Below are 14,475 nucleotides of genomic sequence, written 5' to 3'. Positions count from 1 at the left end.
AATATGGTAACCGTAACCTATACAACCAAAAACACCTACATTCACTCCTTTTTCCTTAAATATCGAAATTAATGATTCACCTTAATTGTAGGAAGTCTTTGGTTGCATATTCTTCATATGTTATCATAAAGAGATCTATAATCAGATTCATGGCGTGGTGTTTTAAAACAACTGGATAAATTGACTATGATTCAAGTCATGGTGTTTTATCTGGAGACATTGTTCATGGCGTGGTGTTTTAAACATCTATGATTCAAGTCATGGTGTTTTATCTGGAGACATTGTTCATGGCGTGGTGTTTTATCAATACAAAACATTCCCAGATTTTAAAACACCATGACTATGATTCAAGTCATGGTGTTTTATCCGGAGAATTGTTCATGGTGTGGTGTTTTAAACATCTATGATTCAAGTCATGGTGTTTTATATGGAGACATTGTATAATCAGATTCATGGCGTGGTGTTTTAAAACAACTGGATAAATTGACTATGATTCAAGTCATGGTGTTTTATCTGGAATCCAGAAAACATTGTATTGTGATCACATCCATGGTGTTTTAACATCTGGACAATCAATACAAAATATTCCCAGATTTTAAAACACCATGGCTATGATTCAAGTCATGGTGTTTTATCTGGAATACAAAAAACATTAAAACACCAATTCAAGATCGAAGCTTTATGTATATAACCCTTTAATATTATAAAACCTCACGAGTATACTTGCATCACCACGATCCGTTGTGTGTATTCCAAGAATTAAATAAAACTTGAGAATTGCAGTGATCAAAATCCTTATGTTCATCAATTAAATAATGGCGTCGATTTTATGATGAGAATTACGATAAGTATATATGAGATCATGTATAAACCAAAAAGATATGTATCTCCTAAATTAACTCCAAAACCGTTACACACAATTAATTGATAAGAAAAGGTAAATTACTAATGTACCCTTTTGAATTAATTAAGATAAAGGACACTTGTCATCCCCAAATTATTTCTTACACTTCTCACAAAAGTAGGACTTTTTACAGGATCCTCTACCTATAATACAATTACATTTTGATTTTAAAATGTTATGTTAATTTCTCTTTTAAGTTATAATTATGAGATAAAATATCCACCCAATTTATAATATGAAATAAAATATATTGTAAAAAATAAAATATAATATAAATGGGTTAGTTGACCCGGACCCGACCTGTTTAGTTAAACGGGTTCGCGGGTTCAATCTGAAACTGGCCCGAATCTATTTAGACTAAACCCAAATTCACGAATTTTGTGTTAGGTTCATGTCGAGTTTTCGAGTCATGGCAGAATGTATTATTTTGAAACACTTTTTGAGATTACACGGGGCATGGGGTATGTTTATTTTGAAACACTTATTGATAACCGGTACCGGTTGGTTTGGTTCACATCGGATAAAACTAGTAAATTATTATTGTTTTTCCATTTTCTGTGTATTTGAATTTGTTGTATATATAAATCGTTAGAATTTGTCGTACATTCAAATCCAACGTTGTTAGAAGTACTGATTGTTCATGTTATTAGATATTTCAAGTGTTTTGTGTCACATTTGTAAGGGTGAGAGGGGCGCTCCCCTAAGAGGGGAGTCCCCTCTCTTACACACCCAATCAGGTTATGCCACGTCAACTCCCCTCTTAAACTCCTCTCACACCTCAATTTGATGGCATCACTCCACTCACACAATTATTTTTTTATTAAAAAATAAGAAAAAAATATGATTGGTGGAAAAAGAATGGACCCATATTAACAACCAATCACCCCCTCTCTCTCTCGCGGTGAACTCTCCCCGACCCCCCTCCCCGAATTCAGTCCCCGCCTTGATGGCGCCGGTGTTCCCGAGCGGGGACTTGGGTCACCGCACCCGCTCCCCGCGAGTGCCCCGATCACCCTAAGCTTTAATTTAACTACTTCATTATTCAACCAAATTTTGAGATTATGTCAATCGGTAAGACTTGTCAAGCTGCATGCACAATAATGAACGATAGTATGCAACACATAGAGTGAGAAAGTATTGAAAAAGTGAATTTTCATCATGTTCTCCGCCTATACTTTTACGAATAGCACAAGTTTTGGAATACTCGAAGAGAACGTAGATTAAATAATCGCCTAATAAAAACAAAAGGCTGTCAAGACGACTATCAGAAAAACGAATTATAAGTGAGAAAAAGCTAGCAAGCAAACACATAATCTTGGCGGTACGATCTATTGTTCGGTTTTAACCATATAGCATTTGCAAATCATCCTTAAATTTGGCCTTCAGTTGTTCCCTCTTCAACTTCAGAGCAGCAGTTACTAATCCTGATTCAGGAGTCCATGGTTCTGGCATCAGCTTAATCTTTGCAGGAATTTCAAACTTGTCCAACTTTGCATCTTTTGCTACCTGCAATACGAATTTGTTTATGGACATCAATCACATAAAAGAAGAAGCCGAGAATATTTTCCATGAAAATTATGTGGATGAGTTCTTTTAGGGGTGGAAACAAGCTGAGAAACTCATGAGTTCTTCTATGGTATTAACTTTTCATTTTGTAACGTTTGGATGTATTAACGTTAATTGTTTGTTAAACTATTAGTACCTAAGTATGCTATTTTATGCAAACCACAGGGACTAACTATGTTAATACCCTAGAAGTTAATACCTCCAAACGTTACAAAATGAAAAGTTAATACCCTAGTAGATGATTTTAAACTATTAGTACCTAAGTATGTTATTTTGTGCAAACCACAAGGACTAACTATGTAATTAACTCTTAAAAGAACTTGAGCCTAAACATAAGCCGGTTCAATAAACAAGCTGGAGCCTCATATACCAAGCTCCAGCTCGGCTCGAGAGCTAAATGAGTATATTATTTTTTATAAATATATAAAATTAGAATAAAGATAACTAAATATGATGTATTTATAAAAATTTAATCATAAATATAAATAAAAAACAATTATACATGCATATATAAATAAAACAATTACTAGATAATAAACGAGCCAAGCTTGAGCTATGGATATAGAACTCGAAAGGCTCGAGCTTGGAATTTTGTTAGGCTAAACGAGCCGAGCTCACGTGTCGGATTACCAAATTAACACATTTCAAAAAGGGGAAATGATAATAGTTGTTGGCGGTACCTACCATTCGTGCGCAGTGGCGAAGTTTGAGATTTCCAACCGGGGGGTCGGAAACGTATATACCAAAAAATTTCTATAAAACAGGGGGTCGAAAACGTATATACCCAAAAATTTCTATACGGGAACTACATACTCTTCACTACTGAGCGAAAAGTTCGGGGGGTCGGCCGCCCCCTCCCGCCCCAACTATCCTTCGCCCATGTTCGTGCGATTAAAAAAAATAAACGAGGGGGGTAGTATGAACATGTAAAAAAAAAGTTTAGGGTTAAAACTGTAACTTTTAACAAACCTTGTTAAGAGATTGCAGAACCTCAGAGACAGATTCCTTTTTATCACACAGATCAGCAAAATCTTTATAACTGATACCCGCATTTTGCGCCCACTGCTCAAGAACTTGATGTGGAGGGACTACTAAGGCAACACAGTAGCTGTGGAAGGGGTCTGCGTGTAACATTACATTTTCGACATACTTGCTTGATGCAAGTGCAGCCTCAACCTGTAATTATTTTACCCCTAAATAAATATAAATAAATAATAACAAAGAGAAATAATAACCAGATAATTAGTTTAAAACATACCTTTCCCAAGGAAATGTACTCTCCGTGTTGGAGTTTTACAATATCTTTTTTCCTATCAATTATTTCAAGGCATCCATCGGGGTGAAACCTACCGATGTCCCCGGTGTAAAACCAACGCATACCACTTTCGTCAACCTGCAATCAAAATGTCGATATGAATAAAACCTAGAGTCGACATGAGTAATGTAAGAAAATCATGAAATACAAACCTTGAAAACCTCTTTTGTTTTTTCCTCATTGTTGAAGTAACCGGCAGTTACACTATACCCACCAACTACAACTTCGCCACGTGGCATTGGTTTGTCAGATGTTAGATACCCGCCTTCATCCCATGAAACAAGCTGCAATACAATTTAAAATTTAAAAACTAAAATAAAAAAGAACCCATGATTGTATAAAATATATTCATTTGCTTTTTATTGTTACTATATAGTACCTTAATATAGACACAAGGAAGAGGTGGACCAACACGCCCAACAGAATTATCATCTGCCTCAGAGAAAGCAGCTCCAGCACAGGTTTCGGTCAGCCCATATCCTTGACCAATTGGAGCCCTGAAAAGTAGTTTTTTTTTTTCCAAACTAGCTACAATTATAATCCTAATTGAGGTTTTAATCGGCGGTTGTTATGTTTTTATTGTATAATTTATTCATAAAGAATCCAACAAACTTTATTATTAGATAATTTATAAACTACAGATAGAACTATAGTGTGCAAACGAGCCGAGCCCGAGCTCGACCAGGCTCGAGCTTGTTTAACAAATGAAAGCTCGAGCTCGGCTCGAAGGTAATTTTTCAAGCTCGACTCGTTTAGTATTTATTAATTAAGTTATATTAATTATAATTATTATTGTACATATAATTTAGTTATTTTTTTATATTTATATAAATGGTAATTATTGTTATATAAATATATGTTTAATATATTAATAAAAAATATAGAGTAAACTTCTGTTTTGCTCCCTGTGATTTGGTCGTTTTAACGGTTTTGCCCCAATCCTTTAAAAATAGTCGTTTTAATCCCTGATCTATGAAGCTTATCTCTATTTCACTCCACGCCCCTAACGCCATCCAATTCAACTGTTAAATCCTGGTTCAGATCTGGGATGGGAAAAGACTAAAATGCCCCTCATGTGAGGGGCATGTGCTCAGGATTTAACAGTTGAATTGGATGGCGTTAGGGGAGGGAGTGAAATAGAGATAAACTTCATAGATCAGGGAGTAAAATGCCTATTTTTAAAGGACTGGGGAAAACCGTTAAAACGACCAGACCATAGGGAGCAAACCGGAAGTTTACTCAAAAATATATAAACAGAAAGCTCGTTTAGGCTTGCGACTCGAGCTCGATAAGCGAAGCTCGGGCTCGTTTACTAAATGAGCTTGTTTTTAGGCCCGGGCTCGAGCTCGTTTAAGCTCGGCCCGTTCGAGCTCGAGTAGCTCACGAGTAGCTCGGCTCGTTTGCACCCCTAGTCTTCATATAAAATATAGAGTAAAAGGTCATTTTTGTCCCTAAGGTTTGGCCAGTTTTGTGAATTCCATCCAAAGGTTTATTTTTTCTCATTTGGATCCAAAAGGTTTGAAATCTTGCCTTTTTCATCCGGCTCTTTAACTCCATCCATTTAAGGTAGGGGTATTTTCGTCTTTGTTGTTAACTTAATAGGCAATTCGGTCTTTTGAATACTTGTACATTATGCTAAATGCTTGTACATAAAGTGAAAAAGACCGAATTGCCCTTTAAGTTAACAAAAAAGACGAAAATACCCCTGACTTAACGGGGAAAAATAGATGGAGTTCACAAGCCGGATAAAAATGTCAAGATTTCAAACCTTTTGGAGCCAGATGCGGAAAAACAAGCCTTTAGACGAAAGTCGCAAATCTGGCCAAACCTCAGGGACGAAAATGGCATTTTACTCTAAAATATAAAAACTCAAATTAAAAGTTATTCCATTCCTATTAGACACTAATTCTAAATATTGTCAATTTAGATAAAGAAAATGTTTACCCGATGCAGACATTAATAAATCGTTGTGTATCAGCAGCTAAAGGGGCACCACCACATAGCATAAAGCGCATTTTTCCCCCGAGCACAGACTGTATTTTCTTAAAAACAATGGCATCCCACAATAGCTTTTCTAACCCCCATGCCCCTAGCCAACTTCCATTAACTGCTAACAACCGTCTTTGGTAGGCAATATTAAAAAGTTTAGTGGTCAAACCTCCTTTTTCCTCAACCTAATAATACATTGGAATGATATAAAACACTAAGAAAAGTGGGGAAATGGAAATACAATTTACATGTACATGTTTCACAAGTTTAAGACATACCTTTTTTACAACTCCGTCTCGAACACGATCTAAAATAGCTGGAACCGATGCCATTAAAGTTGGTTTTAAAGCCGTAGCGTCACCCATGGTTCCTTTTTTTATCTTATTAGAAGTGTCTGTTAAAGTCAATGCCGACCCATAACCAATTGAACTACCTGCAGTTATCATCACAGTCTACACAACACATTGCATTAAAGTCATAAGAACGTAGTTTTCATAATACAGCAAAACACACAAAACAAAATTTGTCTTCCAGTTTTTCCTAATTGTAGAAACTAAACTTTCACTTTATTATCAATCTTATAGACCAAGTTACATATTATCATCACTCGACGCCAAGTGACCCGTTCAAACGGCAACAAATCATTTTTTGCTGCATTTTCAAAAACCACCGGCATGACAGTGTCATCTTACATTGTAGGGGGGGGGGGGGGGGGGATGATATTCCACGGTCCTCCCAACCGCTGGAGTGATCACACTCCACAAGCTAGCTTAGCCCCATAGCTGCCTGGGGGTGACTACCCAACCGAGAGCGAAGAGCTTGGCCGTGGGATGCAGACACCAAGATTCGAACCCGGGACCTCTAGGGAGAGGGTGGGTGAGGCTGGCCAACTGGGCTACCCCAGAAGGTTGTCATCTTACATTGTATATATAAATTCAAAGCATTTATGCATGATGTTGTTACCTCAGCAGCCAATTCAAATATATGAGCCAATGGTAAATACGCCATGTAGACATCATTAGTCCCAATTCCTGGGATAACAGTCATAACAGCAGCAGCAGTTGCTACTACATTCCCATGAGTCATCATCACCCCCTAGAAAAAGTCAACAAAACAGAATATAAGAGAGTGAATTATCAAAACCCTTTTATTGAATAAAGAGAAAACAACGCCATGTTATTAAACCTTTGGTAGGCCTGTGCTGCCACTTGTATACATGATGACTGCAATGTCTTTCTTAATAGGTAGTCTAGCTTTAACCGGACTATTCCGTCCCATTTTCTCAACTTCAGAAAAAGAAGAAATTTGCCAATCACCTATCTTACTTAAAGCTTCCGTGTTATCACTTTCAAAGTAAATGACATTTGTCACAGTTTCCAAGCTCGAACTAACTGAAGCCACTTTTTTCAGTAGCTTGGAATCACAGATCAGGGTCGATACTTTCGTCTGTAGAAAAATCATTCCATCAGAATTACGTATACAAGGTACAATAAAACCAAAAACATAAAATACTGATGCGTGTTCGGTGTTCCCACCTCGTTAAGAGAGTGAATCAAGGCATCATCACCCAAAGATGCATATATGGTCACTACAGTGATATTCTGACGGAAGCATCCCTGAAAGCAACAGACTTGTAATTGGTATTTATATATATATATATATAGGGAAGGGTTAAAATGAGAACTAGCTTGAGTTGTGAGAACTTGAGAACTTTTTTATCCTAAGTTTTTTTTTTTTTTTTTTGACGAAAATATTTTTTATGCAACTTTTCCCCCCAAAAAAATACATATCGTATACGACTTCTGACGTCGGTGTAAAACAAATTTACACCGCCGTAACGTTCTGAAGCTGATGACGTCAGCAGCCATTTACACCGGTGTAAATCAAACTTGCATGTCGAATGAATGCCGCCTCAACTTTTTTTTGATTTTTTTACATACGTCTTAGTTAGATGTTAATCTACATTTGTGCAAAATTTGGTTGAAAAACTCACACGGGAAGTAAGAGTTCTCGCGGTTCTCACAACTCGGAGGAGTTCTCATAGGAAATGAATCCTATATATAGTCTTATATATTATAACAATAATACATCATCTACCTCAAATGCAATTAACCATTCTGCTCGTGTATCAGAAAAAATAGCTATACGAGTATCGGGATCATGACCAAGCTGAATAAGTCCAGATGCAAAGTTGCAAACGCGCTCAAATACTTGTCCAAATGTCTCCCATTCATACTCACCGAGGTGTAGTTTCTCAAATTTTCTCCCACCACTACCATCAATAAAGCTTCTCTCGATCAACTTTCTTGTGCCAAGAAACCGATGTTGTGAATGTTTCTTACATGATTGTTCAAATAGTGCAGCCATGGTTGTCGCCCCTTCCCAGGGGACATCGACTAATTTCTTTGATCTGACATTACGCATGCCAAAACCTGGTTCACCGCCAACTTCAACTGGAACGCCTCTTTGTTTCACCTTCTTCTTCCCTACGAACATTGAAGAAAGAACCAGTGGTACAGCAACTGCGAAAAGAACTGCAATTGCAGCACCATAAGATTTGTCTTTCATGAAGGTGGACAAGGATCCCCCAACATCCATCTGCTCACTTCCCTCTGTGTCAGCCATTCTATGTAATCCAAATCTTCAATACCGTGTTACTCTGAAAGACTACAAACAAACCAATAGTTCTAGATTTCAGATTACGATCCAATCAACTTATATTGTTAAAATCGAAAAGTAAATACAATAGAGACTCCTATGTAGTCAAAGACGCCAAAGTTGCGACGCCTAGGGGCCCAGGCAAGGCGCACCGTAACGCAAGGCACTAACCAGATAAATAAAACAGCCTGAACCAGCCAAAAACAAGTCTAAAACAGCTAAAATGGCTTGGACCAGACATGCGCCTTGCTTGTCTCAGGCGTGCGCCTTACGCCTAGGCGACAGACTCACCTTCCGCGCCTTGAGTGCGCCCTGAGCCTTTAACTACCTAGATGCACTCAATTAACAGAAATAACTACTAATCAACTAATATTATCACATATGAAAACCAAATATAGTACAACAATCATGAAATTCACACAATGATCCAAGCAAATCCTATATGCATCCATTAAAGGAAAATTTCGCTACCTCAATAAGTGCATAATCAACTCATATAAGAACTAAACACAAAACAAGCATTTAGAGAACATTTAGGTCGGTGATCACATACAAATACCATCACAATCACAAATCTAGAATTCCAGAAGCCAAAACGTTCATCTCCGACCTAAACAACCAATCAATTTCACAAAAATCAAACGGCAACATTCACTACTCCGATCAAAATCAAACATAAGCTGAATAATCAATCAACTGCATACGTAAACCTTACGCAACACGTTGAAAACGATAAATTCAGTCGGTGATCAATATAAACCCTAGAAAATTAGATTAACGAATCATATTACACAAACGGATCGTTACAGAAGATCAACAAAAGTTCTGATGATTAAGAATGAAATCAGTGAGATTAATTAACAGATTAGTTGTGTGCATTAAAGGAATTGAAGAACAGATTACAGACCTTTGGAAATGGATGAAATTGTTGTTGTTTCTTTTTGTGGCAGAGAAAACCATGGAGTATAGCCTGGGAAACGGATTAGTGTATAAATAGAAGTTTTAATATCATCAGTACGGACAGTATGTGTATGATCCTTTCGAGAAACTTGTTTTTAGTTATTTTATTATTACTTTTATTTTTATCAATTTTAACTACGTTTTATATAACTAACTGTTATAATGATTAACACAGTTGCCCTGCTTGGAGTGTGCACATATAATGTTATATGTGTGAGTGTTCGGGGGCAAAAGTAAATGGTATAAACTTTAACGTTATTTTACTAATTTCGTAAAAATAACGTTAAAAACGGCTGATGGTTAATCATGCATCATGTGGTAGCGTTCATAGCTGAAAGACACGTGGGTACATGCACTAATCAGCCTCTGTCCCGATGGTTTGAGTGTTATGTGCCTTAGGTCCAAGTCTTGATACAAAAGTACAATTGAGCTGGGGGTCTCACTGGAAGCAGCCTCTCTATTCATACGGGGTAGAGGTAAGGTTGTCTACATCTACCCTCCTCAGACTCTACCTTAGCTTTGCTATTTGTAGTATTTACTGGGTATGATGATGATGATATTGACTGACAAAACGATTGTTAAGTGTGTCATAGGGTAAATTCGTGAGAATGAAAAATTCTGACGGTGAAAACCGAAGAAATAAAGAGTTGATACATCGTTCTATCATGTATGTGATAAACACATATGTATAGTCGAACACTTTGTGTCTTGTTGTATTCAGAATAAAATGAATTAACCGTTTAGGTAATTATATTTGAATTAAAGACAATAAAGTGGCGGATTTAAGATTTTTCTATCGGGTTTCTTTTGGAAAATTTTCACTGATTCTTCTCACTATTTTTTTCTAAATCGTATAAGGCTTTCACTAATTTTTTTCATTTTTCTAAGGCTTCCACTAATTTTTTTTCAAACAAAGGGATTCCTGGAAACCCTAAAAAACCCCTAGATCCGCCACTGCCACTGCCACTGAATAAAGTAGAAAAGTGTGTTTTATATCTGAATTAAAGATGATAAAGTGTTTAATTTAACATTATCTTTTTAATATAATAGATAAAGTTATTTACAATTAAGAAAAAAAAAGTCAATAACGTTGCCTAATTTTTTTCTTGTCTCTCGTAATGCGGTGATAAGATTTCTTGGTTTATATTTAAAACGTGAATGGTTTAAATGTTATTAGACATACAGAATTACAGATGCATTTAAGGTTAGATTAGTTTCATTTAAAAAATAATAAACTTGAAAACTTCTAGAATTAAATTTATTTTTAATTTTTGAAAATATATTTATTTAAATTAAAATATTGTGATAGGACATGCATGGCCCAAATGGCACTAGTACCTCAGGGCACGCACTTTATAGCCTATCGTGTAACTCACTCATTGCATTGGGTGGTGGAACTTTCTTTTTATATTTAATAAAAAAATATTCGTAGCGTAAGAAATATATTTAGGAATATGGAAAATTACGAAAATAATGGGTTTGTAATTAAAGTTTTACTTAAAAATAAAGTTTATATATTCAATTTTTTAGTTTATTAAATCGGATCTTTTTTTTTTCTTTCTGAATCTGTATTCAATTTAAATTTTATATATGACTTCGAATAAATTTGATTTAATTTAAATTTACCCTAGATAATAAATTATTTTACTTTTATTTTAAAACTACCACAAACTAATTAAATAACATAAAAACACTAATTTGCAAAATTTTAAAGAGAAATCAATATGTCAAAAGGCTAAAATCATAACTTATAACACTCAAATACAAATTTAAAATAGACACTTAAAATAGACACGATGCCACATTATAGAAAAGTTCAAAATAAAATATTAATAATCAAACATCCAAAAAAATTCAAAATGAAAACGTACGCAGTACAACTTAATAAAGTATAAATAAACATTCAAAATGGAAACTTCCAAGCTTAATGAATTAAATGCTATATTCCAAACAACAAAATTTTTAGGACGGGGTCCCTAGCGGGTAAGGCTCCCCGAGTATGAACCTGAGCCAGCACGCCGCCGCCACCTCTACGAGTAGGCTGGGCGGCTAGTGTTGGCCAGCTCCGGAACCCGCTCACTTTTGGAGATGTTGACCGTTGTCAACAATCATATGACCGTTACTTAAAAAAAAAAAATTAAATTTTAATCTCTTTAAATAACCATCTCCTACCCATTTCATTTCCATCTATTATCATTTTCTATCTCTAAAAAATTTATATTCACTTTTCAAAAAAAAAAAAAAATTTATATTCACATTCATTCTCATGGCTAATCATTCGTACAAAAAGTTAGGTATTTACCTACCGCCAAATGATTTCGAAGACGATTTTCAACCGATAGTAGCCTAGTTTTTTTTCTTGAAGAAGCTGGAGGAACTCGAAGCGGAAGACACGACAACTTCGTCAGCCATTCCAGAAAAAATTGTCAAACGTGATCGCATACAAATTAAATAAATCAATGTTTGAAAGCAAGTTGACTAGAAATTATATATGTTTGTTTTTGTATCTAAACAGAAACAGAAATTATATATGTTTGTTTTTTGTATCTAAACAGACAAGGAAGGCATACTTAAAAAATAAAAAATAATATTTAGTCAAATATGTTACAAAAGATTTGATATTTTCAAATTAAGTGTCTTAATACTACTAACCTCTAACCTTGTATAGGTTTGACATTTGGTTTGTTTACTAGGTAAACCTTATAATACAATAATGCATAATAATGCATGTACTAGTATAAAGTTTTTAATACAAAATCAATTTTAAATAGTTAAATATAGAAAGTGTATAATACATATCTATGGGTAGTGATTTATTGATAGAAGAGTGAACGGGGTGCACCCGGGGATGGTGCGGTGACCCTTTTACCGCTTGGGAACACCGTCACCGTGCCGTACACACACGTGGTGAAGTTGTTGAATCGGGGAGTAGTCACCCTACTCCCGATAGAAAATGCATGCTTTTTTCGACTGTTGTAAATGTCCAACGGCTTTACTTTAAAAAAATTAATTTCCAACATTGAAAACTAAAAATATTCGTAAATCCATATCAGAATCCGATTATTTACTATTTTTACTACTTTTTAATGTATTTCAAAATAAATATAACTAGAATTGAGACCCGCCGCATTTGCGGCGGGGATTCTTTAGTTATAACTAAGTCGACTTAGGACCCGCACGTTATGTTAAACCTGTCAAACGGAAAAAAATAGACGATGTAAAAAACGTTCACCCATACACGCACGTTGCGTCGTGTTAACTCGCAAAATTTAGAACGAAACGAAAAAACGTTAAACCAAAGACACACATTGCGATGTGTTAAGTCACAAAATTTAGAACCAAACATAAAGCGGAAAATTTGCGGGAAATGAAAACTATAAAGGATCAAAGTTGAAAGTAAAAAAAGTTGTGAGGGTAGATTGCAAAAGATAAAAAGTTTTGAGTTAAAAGTAAGAAAAAAAAAACAAATAGTTTTGATTTAAAAGTAATTTATGAAATACTTTTGGGTGAAAAATAAAAAAATCAATTATTTTTGGAAAACCCCTAAAGACAAGGTTACAACAACCATATGCATAACCATTTTTTCTTTGGAGAACCCCCAAAGCACACCCCGCGTTGCGGTGGGGCGTAAAACAGTGTCAAATGGTACTAATGTCATACAACCGTGATCGACCACCAACACTGACTCGACCTAGGACCTGTGTGTTGCGACGAACCTATCAAACATGAAAAATAGAGATAAAAACGTTGAATCACACATGCACGTTGCGCCCTGTTAACTTGCAAAATTTGAAACAAAACATAAAAAAGTTGAACCACACTCGTACGTTGCATTGTATTAACTCGAAAAATTTAGAACTATACGTAACGAAACATAAAAACGTTAAACCAAAGACGAAAAGTATAATTAACAAAAGTTGTGAAGCTAAATTGCAAATAATGAAAAGTTTTGAGTCAAAGTTAAAAAAAAAAACAAATTTTGTAGGGTTAAAATTGTAAAAGGTAAAACCTTTTGGGTTAAAACTAAAAAATCAAGTTTTTTTTTTGAAAAATCCCCCAAGCACAAGTTACAAATGCTAATGCACAAAAAAGTTAGTTATTTATATATGAAATAATACTCATATACTATATGTATTTATAAAAAAATAGTTTTCGGGTATCGGATAATAGGATTATCCTAAAATTTTGAAATTCATATCCGAATCCAAAAATTCAGATTATCCGGTTTTCAGATATCCAAAATTCAGATATTTCTAATACAGATTTTCTTATATTTCATATTCAGTTTTGAATTCAAATTTTTTTAAACACCCTAGATATCATAGTTATCATGCTCCTTTAGGGGAGTGGGGGTGGTCACTAGTGATAGAATTCTACCACTCACAATATCCAATCAACTCCTGCCATGTCATCAGCCACTATTCTATCACTAGTGATAGAATTGTAGTGGCGGTGGTCATCACTAGTGATAGAATTCCATCACTCACAGATTTTTTTAATTTTTTATTTTAAATTAGAAATTAACAATAAAACACTAAAATTATAAATTTCATTAAAATTAAAACATACTACTTCAATTTAACATACTAGAAATATTTTAGACTACAATTTAAAAAAAAAACCTACTCCTCGTCCGACTCATGAAACTCCAAACCTAGAGAACCTACTAGTTCGATTAAATCGTATCTCAACCGAAAGTGAGTTTCTTCATTACGCAATTCTTGTTGGCTATTTTGTGGAACTTGAACTTATGTAGTAGGATCTGGCACCCAATCCGGGGATATTGCACGTCCGTCTTGCATACACTATGCTATGTATTGCTTTCTTGTTCATCGCACGAACCGGTCGGTGTAGTATACCCCATCTACCCTTTAAAACACCAAATGCCCTCTCAACATCTTTTCTTGCTGATTCTTACAATTTTTTGAACACGATTTCTTTAGCCTCGACAGGAAATGAGGGAGCTTTCACAAAAACAGACCATGACGGGTAGATACCATCCACAAGAAAAAAGCCTCGTTTGTAATGTCGTCCGTTAACATAGAAAGGTGAGGAAGGTGCGATACCATCTGTTACGGTTTGA

At 35.2% G+C, this 14,475-nt stretch overlaps 1 protein-coding gene across 1 annotated transcript; it reads right to left on the bottom strand.

The window, feature by feature from the left end:
- Positions 1 to 2,031: 2,031 nt before the first annotated feature.
- On the bottom strand, positions 2,032 to 9,490 carry LOC110938092 (long chain acyl-CoA synthetase 8). Its single transcript, XM_022180564.2, has 12 exons — positions 9,340 to 9,490; positions 7,872 to 8,441; positions 7,310 to 7,390; positions 6,960 to 7,220; positions 6,738 to 6,869; positions 6,053 to 6,226; positions 5,730 to 5,959; positions 4,165 to 4,282; positions 3,938 to 4,069; positions 3,729 to 3,863; positions 3,440 to 3,646; positions 2,032 to 2,410 (listed from the first exon to the last, which is right to left on the bottom strand). Exons 2-12 carry the CDS (start codon positions 8,397 to 8,399, stop codon positions 2,246 to 2,248), a joined length of 2,163 nt encoding a protein of 720 aa, XP_022036256.1. The 5' UTR covers positions 8,400 to 8,441; positions 9,340 to 9,490; the 3' UTR covers positions 2,032 to 2,245.
- Between the last annotated feature and the right edge of the window lie 4,985 nt (positions 9,491 to 14,475).

Source organism: Helianthus annuus, chromosome 4, assembly GCF_002127325.2.
Source record: "Helianthus annuus cultivar XRQ/B chromosome 4, HanXRQr2.0-SUNRISE, whole genome shotgun sequence".
Lineage (NCBI taxonomy): Eukaryota > Viridiplantae > Streptophyta > Magnoliopsida > Asterales > Asteraceae > Helianthus > Helianthus annuus.
Note: the sequence above shows the minus strand (reverse complement) of the source record. Positions and strands in the feature narration are given on the sequence as shown.